Raw genomic sequence first — 12,609 nt, 5'->3', positions numbered from 1 at the left:
CGACATATCAGCCCACAGCAATTATTTGAAAATTTGCACCCAACAAGGACATATCCTTGAAGACATTCGCCGTACGTCTGCGTGCCATATTTGTAGAAATATAAGTAGTATCATATACATATGAGCCACGCGAAAGATAAAGAGCAGCTCCGTCGACAACATACGTGATTAGTAGTATTCATAGTATTGCAGAGGCTGTGTTCACGAGCAAATAATAAGAAATATCTTTAACACCAGTTAATAGAATATCGTCGCAGTATCTTTTTTTGAATTTTTGATTTGCCAAGCAGTCCCATACTTGTGTGCCACATCTCAAAAATATTTTTAACCATGCAAACAGCAGTTTAGCATAATTAATCCCCGTCGTTCATATGATTGCACGTCGTAGGTGCCAGCGCATTGTGTGAGCAATACTGTCGTGGGTGCCAGCACATTGTGTGAGCAATACTGAGAGTATCCTCATCTCAACAATAAGTGATAACTGAAAGCAGCCTACACATAGTAATGCCGCCGTGAGTAAATATTCTGCGTCACCGCCAGTATCCACCCAGCCGCCAGTCCTGGTGCCGTCGCGTCAGACATAAATATGAAGAAGAAAACTAAAGATTTTCTGATAGTGTCCGCCGTGTGCGTTGAATTATCCCCGAGTTGTGACGCCGACGGCTAATGACGTACTCGTAACATCTACATCAAGGCATGTCCCCAGCCTTAGTACGCTATATGGTTTCCTTTACGAATCTCTGTTGGTGTTATAGCAATCGCTTTCACCTTCGACAAGTTGTAAATCCGTTACAAATTTGAACCCTTTGTACGACCGAAGTATGTCGTCCTGAAATTCCAAGTTAGCTCTGTGTCGGTTCTACACAGTATTTGCTTGTAGTGTTTTCCTTAGCTCCCAGCATATGTTTTAACTGTATGTATCAGGTTCACAAGCACCTGTACAGTGATGGCTGGCTCAGATGAAGTTGTCGTCCGCATCCGTCTAGACTGTGTCACTGCCTTAAGACGAGTCAACCTATTTTATGAAAAACTCCGAAATTTTCGAATTGGTAGCCAAATTAGCAAAATAATTTCTTTAGCTCTTTGCACATGTGTCAGCATCCCTAAGTTGTCGCTCCGCTTGATAACTTCTTCCATATGTTGTATACCCTTATCCAACGTAGAAATTGATTGTTGAGTCTCAGGTATCAAAATGGTCTAACTTAGTATAGACCTCTGCCTTGGGTTTTCATCCGGTTTTGATTCGGAGGAAAATTGTGTCGCCACCTCATCAGTATGTGATAGGGACTGCCGATGAAATCCAAGCAGTCGTTTCAACAATCGAACACAGGCTTTTCTGCTCAAGTAGTAATTTCATTCATCGTGTAATAAAAAATTACAGAACTAATTAATTTTAGTTAGCTTAACCTGTGAGGAACGTAATGTAATAAATACAGTAGTCCGGTCACTTAAAAATGTGGTCAAACCAAGTAACACTCAGTAAAGAGTGTTAAGTCTGAAATAAGTGAACTCAGTCAGAAGTGCCATTGGGAATGGCGCGCCTGCTATATTTATTAATCACGATCCTATGTGGAACGAGAGTTTCTCTACCATTGGGTTGTGTGAAAATATCCGTCTCTATGGTTTCGGATGAGTCATCACTTCTATCTCTTTAAATTCTCAATTCCACTATTCGGTCCGGTCCTCTGGTCCGGTCCTCAGGTCCGGTCCTAAATATCCTCCAGGGTACTTTGTCCACAACGTTCGGTTGTGATATGATGCGAGTTTGTGTGTTGTGTGCCCAAGATCGTTATGAAGTCATCCCGGGCGAGAAAATGTTGGTTTCACTCAGAGCGTGCTTGGTCACGCTCGATAATGGATGCGATCGAGGTCAGCGACGAGTGATGTTTGTCCGACGACGTGTTGTTTGCAGTCAGCGATAGCAAGGTTGTGTTCCGTGATGACGGTGTTTTGCGTTCGTGGCGCCCCAGCCCCATAGCGTGCGTGTCAGCTGATCCAATCGCTTGGCATTCGCATGTGCAAAACACTCGTGGGTGTACCGTACAATCAATACTCTCAATGGTTGTACCCCCCTCTCCGATCCCAAAGACCGAGCGTTTCATTGACTGTAGACGCTCTCGCTTCAAGTTTTCACTGGGCTCATCCACAAGATCCTCCTCCATCTTAATGCGCTCCTCAGCACTAAGCGGCACCTTAGTCTCTGGTTCATCCAGACCCATGTCGTCCTGAGCTTGCACCGTATCCGCAATCTTAGCCAAGTCCCTCTGTGCATGATAGAAATGTGCACTCACTTGCGTCAGAGTTGCAATGCTTGTCAAGCAATCTCCGACTATTTGGGGAAGGAGAAGGGCCTCCTCCCCAGCAACCGAGACGCCATGAGGAAGCCATGAGGGAGATAAGCATGGATTTCATAGTCTTTGACTGAGTGAACGGTCAGTACAAGATGATGTTGGCGGTGGACACGCAAACTCGCATGATGTTTGCAAGAGTCTTCAGCTCGAACGTGGATGGAGCGTCTGTGGTACGCTTCATGGAAGAACAGGTTTTGGCTTGGGGCTCTCCTGCGCGCTCAGTGATGGATGCAGACAAGAAGTTCCAGAATGGAGACGTGCCGACATTTTGTGAACGCCAGTATATCGAGCCGCACTGAATCACGGTGAACCGCCATCAGAGTAATGGGCGGCCAGAGCCACTCATCAGGACAATGAAGGACTGACTGCGCAGGGAGATTAAGGCAGCGGACGACTCGCCACATGTGTGGCTACACTTGCTGTATGAGATGGTGCGTATCTACAACACTACAGGCAATTTGGTCACGGGCTTCTCGCCATACTTCCATATGACGGGCAGGGACTTCAACGGGCAGAAGCGGTTGGAGCTACATGACAGGTTACTATCACTGCCGGAATCTGAGAAGGGCACGGGGGCTATGGTTCGTGACGCCGTGGCGGCTGTTCGTGATCGGCGGGCTCAGCTGGAACAGCAGAGTCGCGCCAAATCAAGCGCGAAGATGTACCATTGCTGCCGGTGGGATCTCAGGTTTGGTATAGGTTACGTGGCAAGTCCCATGATCTGTCTGCACGTTTGGGGGGGGGGGGGTAAATTTTAGGCACCTTGTGTCAGTGTAGAGTATGGAGAGTAGCTGAAAGGTACGAGTCAAAAGATACAATACACCTCGTCTCAAGTAGGGTTTTCTCAGCTAGTAAAAGTCCCTAATCCGAGAGAACCGACCTGAGTCTTTATTTGTGTTTTCACTAGACTCAGGATTTACTTGAGTGTTTTTCTCATACGCGGAGTCCCGGTATAGCTTACCGGTTCTACCGCTAATATTTCTGATGACTCCAATATCAGAAATATTCCAATCCTAAGTCCAAATCTCAATATTTGATTATTCTGGTATTTGGGATTTGGATTGGCTTTTTAATAATCTGGTCCCTAGGTGCTACAGCCCCCCAACTTGTGACATCTTATAGTACTAGATTACCTAGAGGTTGGTATTTATATACAGGGAAAAACTCGTTCCTTAGGGGGCATAAGATGAAAACACTGCCACCATCATTTATTCTTACATATTACCAATTAATTAAATTTGTACTATGACGGAAGTTCTCTACCACGCTGTTTGTATACAAGGAAAACCTCGTCCCTTAGGGGGCATAGATGAAAAAACTGCCACCATCATCTATTCTTACATATTACCAATTAATTAAAATTTATTATGACGGGAGTTCTCTACCACGCTCATCGGAGTCAGTCTTGACCGGTGCTCTCGGTTGATCTCAACTTGGCTTAAAAAACCGCTTCTCAACGGTGTCTCTACAGCCGAGTCATTGGTTCATGTCCCTCTGGTGTGTGGGGGAAGCATGCTTCAAGGCGAGAAAAGTGAGAGTGTCCCGTAGTATCAGTCAGACTTGCTTAGGTCCTCCGCCTCGTGCGTTTTATGTTGCTCGCTGATCTTTCATCAGTGCTCGTCGTCGCTGGCTTCTTTGGCCTTGACTGCCTTCGTTTGCGTCGATGGCATTGACGGTAGTTGTAATGAAATCATCATCTGCGATGTCTGATTCATGCGTCCAGGTACGCTCCCCATCTGTCCATTGCAGTAGGTACTCTTGGGATCCATCCCCTCGGATGGACGGCCTGTCGTCGACTATCGAGGAGAACTGTTGGTTGTACGTGATAATTGGAAGTAAACACTTCCGGACCACTGACCCTTCTTACAAGTCCAAGTAGTTCATCACTGATCGAGTCAGGATATTCGGGGGCTTTAGTCCCATCAAGGTTACAGTCAAAATACACGTTGCGCTCCCTGCATACTATTTTGTATGGTCTGCCATTTGGTGCTGTTAACTTGTTCAGTTCACCTTGATTGCGAACTATGACAAGGTCCCCTTCCTGGAAGTTTACATACTTCTTTTAGTATTTTCGATCGTATGCTGCGCGCATCTTCTCTTGATATTGTGTAAAATAATTGTCTAGTTGTGGCCTGATGACTTCTTCTAGGTTTTGCAGTCGCTCTTCCCAAGATACTGCTGTACTGGGTGCGGTCACTGGCTCGTTGTAGTCCGTTAGATGATTCTTTCTGCAACAAAGTATACGTTAAATCGTGGTGACTTGTGCCTTCTTGATGTACGCAGATTGTGGCCCATCTGTACGAATGGAAGTCGTGAACACCAGTTAGGTCTCTGTGTGTTCGTTCGTTCGCGCCTAAGCTTTAGGTTGATACCGCCGAGAGACTAGGTGTTGCATTGGCGCTTTTTCAACAACTTTCGAAAGTATGCTGTTAACATATTCAGTGCCTTGGTCAGCCTGTATGATTTGTGAGAATCCAATTTCACACATGATTGGTACCAGCGTGCGTGCTATGGTAGCCGCTGATTTGTCCACCATTGCACGTAATATGACATACGATGAGTGTACATTGTGCCATACTAACACATATGTGTGTCCTCTGTTGGAATCTAATAGTGGCCCTATGGTGTTCACTTGGACTCTGTCGCTTGGAAATGCGGGTAATGGATGAAATTCCCTTTTTTTTTTTTTGAGATATGGTTTGCATCCGTCAATGAACTTGTGTACATGTTGTTGGATATCAGGCCAATCATGTACATCTGCTTGCAACTTGTGTACCGTTTCCTCAGGAGTGTATTGTCCCAAGTTGTGGTATTGCTCGATGATGTTGACACGTGTCTCGTATTATGTTGCCGGTGGTGCATCTCTAGAGTGAACTGGTTCTGATGCTGTAACGTGTATGGCAGGTTGTTCCCGCGTTGAGTCAAAGTATGGAGACTTCACTCCTATCATTGCGACGAATGTAACACCCCATAGGGTCTCGCCACAATCTTTCTTGCCTTCTTTGAGGAAAGTATTGTTTGTGTTTTCCACTAGCATCGGGTCTTCTTCTAGTAAAGACAAGAACTTTGGAAACCACGTTGCATTGGGGTAGTATGGTACATATATCGTGATGCTGGTTGCCTCTTCAATGACTTTGTCAAGGAAGTCAGGTATGAGTCCCCATGGTGGGTTCGCCCATGCATTCACTTCCTGTGCCCACTTTTGTTGTAGCGCATTCTGTCCTTTGGTGTAAATTGATGTGTGTGCACTGTGTGCCGATGCAAACAGATCCACTGTGAATTTCCCAAACCCAGTCTATGGCTGATATGGTGATGGGCATATTCGTTTCCAAGGTGGTGTACTCTTGGCTATTATGTGTTGTTTCATTCGCTTCTTGTAATATCTTTGAAGTTTTAGTATTAGAAGTGTCTTCATGTAGACGCGCCAACATATCTGCCATCTGGTTGTCCTTGCCTGGGACATTTATGATGAAGAAGTGGTGGTGGAATGCTTTTGCTATCCATTTGGCTAGCATTGGGTGCAACGTTTGTTGACTGTTCATTTGCGTAAGCGCTTTGTGATCTGTCCACAGTGTTATGTACCCCTTTTGATGTATTCGGAGAAATGTTCCAAGCTGTATACCAGTGCTAGTAGCTCTTTAGAATTTGTGCCATAGCGTTGGTGTGCTGGATTCAAGCCTTTTGAGAAATAAAGAATGTCTCTTCTAACTCCATCAATGACTTGAAATAAACATCCTCCTATGCCATAGTCACTAGCATCATTCATTACTTGAAACGGTATCCCATCAACAGGGTATGCTAGTGTCGCTGAACAGGCGATGGCTTCTTTGAGTTCTTCCCACTTCTTTTTGAGTTCCGGCGTCCATAACATGGATATGTTCTGGTTTATTTTTCCCTTCATTAGGTTCCGGAAGTGTTTCGTTGTGTGGGCAAAGTTGGGGACATGGTCGCGCATGTAATTTGCTAGTCCCACCGCTGTGTGTAGATCTCTTTTTGTTCTGGGTAGTGGCCAGTACATCACCCTTGTCTGTTTTTCAGGATCTGCTTTGAGTCGCTGTGCGGCGACTTTCACACCTAGAATGTTGACCACTTTGACCGCGAAGGTACACTTGTTTGATTGAGTCGGAAATTTGCTCCATTCAGTCGCTTGATTACGTCACGAACTGTCTTGCGGTGTTCTTCTTCTGTAACACTCCCAATGACTATGTCATCTACATACACTTGCACTCCTTTGATGTCTATGAGCAAGTTTTCCGTAACTCTCTGGAACTGTGCTATGAGTGAGTGTAGTCCAAACGGCGCTGACTTGAATGAGCATTGCGCTCTTCTCCACGAGAATGTGAAGAAGTGTTGGCGTGCTTCGTCTACTAGGAAATGGTAAAACCCTCCCGTGAGATCTAGCTTTGAAAAGAATTCTGTACCTTGTAGGTTGTGTAATATTCCCTTAATTTTCGGTAACACAAACTTATCTTGTTCATATTGATAATCGATCTCGCTAAGTCTGGACATGTTCTTACTTTCTTGAGGAGACCTGTTTGGTCATGTTCACCTGTTGATAACAACGATAAATTTACTGTTGTCGGTGTTGTTCGTTTGTATATGTGACCATCTGTAAGCCACCTCTGTCCGTTCTCATCCGTTTGTAAAATATACTTGTGAGGTATAAAGTTGACTTTCGCGTGCCTCATTTGTCTAACATTAATTTCACTTGCAGGTACTGTGACTGTGAAGCCTGGTAGGTTGCAAAGTACGTCAGGAGGTATGTTTGCGTTGGTATCTAAAAGATCTGAAACTGACTCCTTGAAACCTTCTTGTTCATGCTCAGGGTCCTCTTCATGTGGCGTGAGAAGTGATTCCCATATCGCATCTGTTGATGTAAGAGGATTATTTAATCCTGCTATATATATACCTATGTATGGCAGAATGTTCATACCTAGAAGTATTGGTGCCTTCTTGTCTGGTAAGTCCAATACTTCAAAACACTGAGAGGTTTTCCTACCTCCATAATCAATGTCACAAACTTCAGTTGATCCCGTGCGTTGTATTCTTGCATCTGTTTGTGCTAGTTGTATATAACCCGGTTGCGCTCTGACCGAGAGGTATAGTTCTGATACTGCACTCTTGTCCATGCAAGAGTGCAAGAGCGTTGTGTGCCCGAGTCTACTAGTGCATTGTGTGTATTGTCATTAAATTGTATGTCTATGTATAAACGTTGGTCTCGTGGTGCGGCAAGTAAGGATCAAGGTAGTTGATTTAAATCATTTGCATTTATCAACAACGTTTCTTCATATGTACGTACATTGAGCCTGTCAGCCAGGTCAATCATGCTTGCCTCTGCCCACCAGTTGAAACTCTTTTTCTCGTTTGTGAACTTGATGTCTATGCTGATTGCACTTCCAACCTTTTTTGTTTGTAGATAGCAGTGCATATGACCTTTGGTCTTAGATGTTATGTTAGGTGGACCTATGTATTGGCACCATCTACTGATGTTCTTCTTATACAAACTGCTTCTTCTCGTTTGTGAACTTGATGTCTATGCTGATTGCACTTCCAACCTTTTTTGTTTCTTCGATAGCAGTGTATATGACTATTGGTCTTTGGTTGATATGAGATGGCTCTATGTATGTTGGTGTTGCTCTAGCTATATTATGAATTATAACTTATTCGTCTGTCCATGAGGTGCGAGTAACTTTAAACTGATATTACTCTTGTGCAAACTACCTTCTGATTGTTTGTGAACTTGATGTCCATGCTGATTGCATTTCCAACTGTTTTGTTCTTCTTCGATAGTAGTTTGTACAATTAACGGTCTCCTTTATTCTGTGATGTATATCGACATGTATGGTATTTGCTTTTCTAGTTGTACTATGAAGCCTATCACACCTATTTTTGCCCCTTAGTCATTGAGCTCGATGCTTAGCGTGCGCATTGCACTTGCGTCTATTAATTTTAACATTTCGTTCTATTGTATGTGCGCTTCTGGCTGTGTTTCTTGGTCCATGCAAGTCCTCCAGTGCTTGGCCACCTCTGATGCTCAAATGGTCGGCCTCTAATGTTGCTCAATTGGATCTGATTTGATTTCTTATGTGATCTTCGAATGTCATCAAATTATATTTCCAACTGTTTTTGTTCTTCTTCGATAGTAGTTTGTACAATTAACGGTCTCCTTTATTCTGTGATGTATATCGACATGTATGGGATTTGCTTTTCTAGTTGTACTATGAAACCTATCACACCTATTTTTGCCCCTTAGTCATTGAGCTCGATGCTTAGTGTGCGCATTGCACTTGCGTCTATTAATTTTAACATTTCGTTCTATTGTATGTGCGCTTCTGGCTGTGTTTCTTGGTCCATGCAAGTCCTCCAGTGCTTGGCCACCTCTGATGCTCAAATGGTCGGCCTCTAATGTTGCTCAATTGGATCTGATTTGATTTCTTATGTGATCTTCGAATGTAATCAAATTATACTGCTTCATGTGACTGTAATCACCTTTCTTTCCTTATCTTGAACCTATGGTTCTGATTTGTAGGGGTCCTTTGAAATATCTCTAATATGAAGCTCTTATGTGAGAGAGATTCTACTTGTCGAATCTTAAGCTCTTATGTGCTTAATATTCAACTTGTAGTTGATGTAATTATCTGTTGTGGATTGCTTATGTATAAGCGTGTACCTTGTGGTCTAAATTAATAAAGAAGCAAGATCTCTCCTCTGAAGATTACACCCTTTGACCCTTCCTTTGAAGCTGATTGCTCAATGGCTCGATCTTGAAGCTGATTGCTCAATGGCTCGATCTTTTCTATAAGGGATTCTGGAGATGCCTTTCTTATTCTTTTAGATAGGTTCTATGTGTATCGCTCTAGCCTAAGGTCTAAGCTCCTTCACGCTAGTGGTGTGCATATGATCTTGTAACTTGCTATGTTGATATCATTGCTTGTATTGTTATACTACTTGTGTATCTCGTGGTTGTTGTGCAGAGGCTCTAACTTCTATACATTTTCTTGATCGAAAACTACCTAAAAGTCCCCAACATTGATTAATTAATCAATGTGACACTTATATTTGTTTCCACTCACTGAGATACTCCTTTGTTCACAATAAAGCTTATCACACCTTGTCACGTGCCCAGCTTACTTCTGGAACACGTTCTGTTTACCTTGGTTGTTGTGCCAAGGTTCTTGTTTGAGGAATTCTCTTTTTCTTTCTCTTGTCTGCTGTAGTTTCAGGATTTCGTCTCTTCTTTGACTGTGGATCTCCGTTCGTGTTCCGGTCCCTCTTGCTTTCTTTTGTCTTCAGAAAAGAGTTTTTGTTTCACCTCTTGCACCGGCTGTAGTATCTTCTTCAGCGTGCTATGATTCCTATTGACTTATCTAAGTAAGGATATTGTAAAAAATGTAGAGTATGGAGAGTTGCTGAGAGGTACGAGTCAAAGGATAAAATCGACCTCTAATTAAATACGGTTATCTCAGCTAGGAAACGTCCCTAGTATGAGAGAACCGAACCGATTCTTTATTTGTGTTTTCACTAGACTCAGGATTTACTTGAGTGTTTCTCTCTCACGCGGAGTCCAGGTATAGCTTACCGGTTCTACCGCTAATATTTCTGATGATTCTAATATCAGAAATATTCCAATCCTAATTCCAAAACTCAATTTTTGATTATTCTGGGATTTGGGATTTGGATTGGCTTTTTGATAATCTGGTCCCTATATGCTACATCAGTTCAGGCAACACTTACTCGCGTGGTTGAAATGGCAGACGGCACACACCGCAAGTTCTTGCGGGCTGAGTTGAAGCCCCACGTAAGAAAGCTTACGGCAGGCCAACTGGGCCCTTCAAGGATTGGCTGCTGTATCATTCGCCACTTTGCGAGTCCAAGGATGGTTACAAACAGGCGATCGGACACTGCCTGAGACGTACGAAGAAGGCCCGCACAGGGTCCACTGCAATATGAGTTTGGTCTGGGATCGGTGGCAAATGTGGTGCGATGAGGCGGATTTGGAGTGTTACACACCTCTAGTGCCGGGGTCTGGCACGGAGCATGTGCTTCCTGAGCAATACGATGGGATTTTGAATTCCATGTTCTCGGATAACGTGCACACTTCAAGCGGCAGGTTGAGAAGTGTTTCGTCTTTGCGCAGTCGGCGAAGAACCGTGTGTAAAAGTCAGACTAATCAGGCTGACTATCGATGTCAATAAGTTAACGTAAAAGAAAGTACGATTTAGAAGTAAATTTACTCAATGTATTATAAGTTTAGCTTCAGCCCTTGGTAATGAGCTAAATATTCGGGGATTTTAGACTGAGACTGTTGTCTATATGCTCCGCTCTAATCACTCACTACTTTGGTCTATAAAAAAAATTCGGTGTCAGTATCTAACACCAGATTTCCATTTCATTGGATGCACGATATTTCATTCCCTTATTAATTTATGCTTCGAAACTATTTCAATTGCAATTACTAATAAAATAGCTCTAAGTCCAACTTAAGAAAAATAAAAATAAATCAAAAACACCATGTTGGTGCAGTTAAATGTTTGCAACAATACCCCATCACATGGTACCTAGCGCTCCTTCCCATTGAAGGCATAGACGGGCACATCTAGTTGGTTGGCTAGGGGGGATCATTTTCATGCCCCGTTTTTCAGTGGGTTATCTTTCGCTGAGAGTATTCGGAAAAATAACATGCGTCAACAAGTGTCAATTTACCTGAGACCCCTCAGATATTTTATCCCAGTATTCTGGTGGAAAATACATCGTTATAGAAAATCCACCATATCAACATCAACAGAGTCTCCGCCCTTTGTTGTATACATTTATATTCCCAAATATCTATTATTAGATTATTTGTCTGTCTGTTTTGTTTTCTGCATTTCAAAATATCTATAATTAGAGTATTTGATTATTTTTTTGGAGATACAAAAATCTACAATTGTGTTTCAACATATACCAGGTATTATAACCGTATTGCGTTTAAACATCAATACGTTTATAATATACGTTTAACATGTGCTTCTACTACAGGAACCCGCTGAGAATTGTACAAGCGAAAAGAAGAAACGGGGTTCGATCATATAGTGCTTATATTATATTCTCTTAGACATAATACACTTAGACTTTATGAGTTACTCGGTTACTCTATTACGTTTGGGTTTAGGTCCTTGAGGTCCCCGATGGTGGATGGGACGTTTCTTAGTGCCTTTAGGGGGTACGTATATTTCATGGTCTTTGAAACTTGGAATGGATGATGTCAGCGGATATACTTTAAGTACATCAGGACGTTTGTTTGTAGGTATGATAGCCACTGCATCTGCCTTGTTGTTATGTAGGCGTTTGTGAATCTTCTTATTAAAAGCCTTCAATACGTCTGGATCATCGAATGCCGATGGGGGTAGATCGTATTGTACGCCATCTGTAAACTCCGTTGTATAGCAAGTCATGTCCTCATGTTTGTACTTCCCAAGAGTTTTCTTGATCTCGTAAGACATAAGATGTGTAGTAGCTTCACGTGTGCGACGAAGGATGGTTTCTGTCGTCGGAATTCGATGTGATCCGATGTTAAGAGAACTTGAACCGTCAACATTGTTAACTTCGTAAGTTCCTCTCTTCTTATCGGCCACTGAAATCTTGAATGATCCAATGCATTTAGCCGTAAGCACAATTGTGTCGGAGTTGCGAGCAATGATGTTGACTTTATCGCCCACCTCAAACTCGACTATCTTCTTCGAATTATTCCATCGTTTTTGTCTCTTCTTGAGTGCGATATCCTTCATCTCTCTCAAGCAAGGAAAAACAACATTTCTGGTACGACGCATCTTCTCTAACCATGGCAACACATGATCTTCCTGAGAACCCTTGTTGAAAGGCACTTGTAGTTCTCTATAACGGCCCCTGAAATAGTGAGCGGGTGTTGTACCAGTGACTGAATCCAATGTCTCGTTCATTTGTGTCTGTACCCAGTTAATTGAGTATGGCCTCATGTCAGCATCGTCTATCAACGCTCCACACATGAACTCCTTCATCTTTCTGTGTCATACCTCTTTCGCACCTTGTGTCTGAGGCGTATCTTGCGGCATGATCCCGCGACGAGTATTATATATGCTTTCGGCCACAGTTTGTGTTGATTTGTCTTTTAGAGGATATAGTACGTTATATCTTGAAGCAAGATCCACACGTGACAGACATACTTATCTTTCGCGTGTGCGGAAGTGGGTAGCTCAACCAAATCAATAATAACCCTGCGCCATGGCTTGGTCTTCTGATA

The 12,609-nt window shown here is 43.0% G+C and overlaps 1 protein-coding gene across 1 annotated transcript; it reads right to left on the bottom strand.

The window, feature by feature from the left end:
• Window positions 1–11,470: 11,470 nt before the first annotated feature.
• On the bottom strand, window positions 11,471–12,367 carry SARC_04662 (hypothetical protein; the record flags this gene model as incomplete). The annotated part of the gene is made up of 1 exon (XM_014301496.1): window positions 11,471–12,367. The coding sequence occupies one exon, from the start codon at window positions 12,365–12,367 to the stop codon at window positions 11,471–11,473; it is 897 nt and encodes a 298-aa protein (XP_014156971.1).
• Window positions 12,368–12,609: the final 242 nt, after the last annotated feature.

The sequence above is a fragment of the Sphaeroforma arctica genome, assembly GCF_001186125.1.
Source record: "Sphaeroforma arctica JP610 unplaced genomic scaffold supercont1.271, whole genome shotgun sequence".
Lineage (NCBI taxonomy): Eukaryota > Ichthyosporea > Ichthyophonida > Sphaeroforma > Sphaeroforma arctica.
The sequence above is the reverse complement of the archived record's forward strand: the minus strand, read 5'-3'. Positions and strand labels throughout refer to the sequence as shown.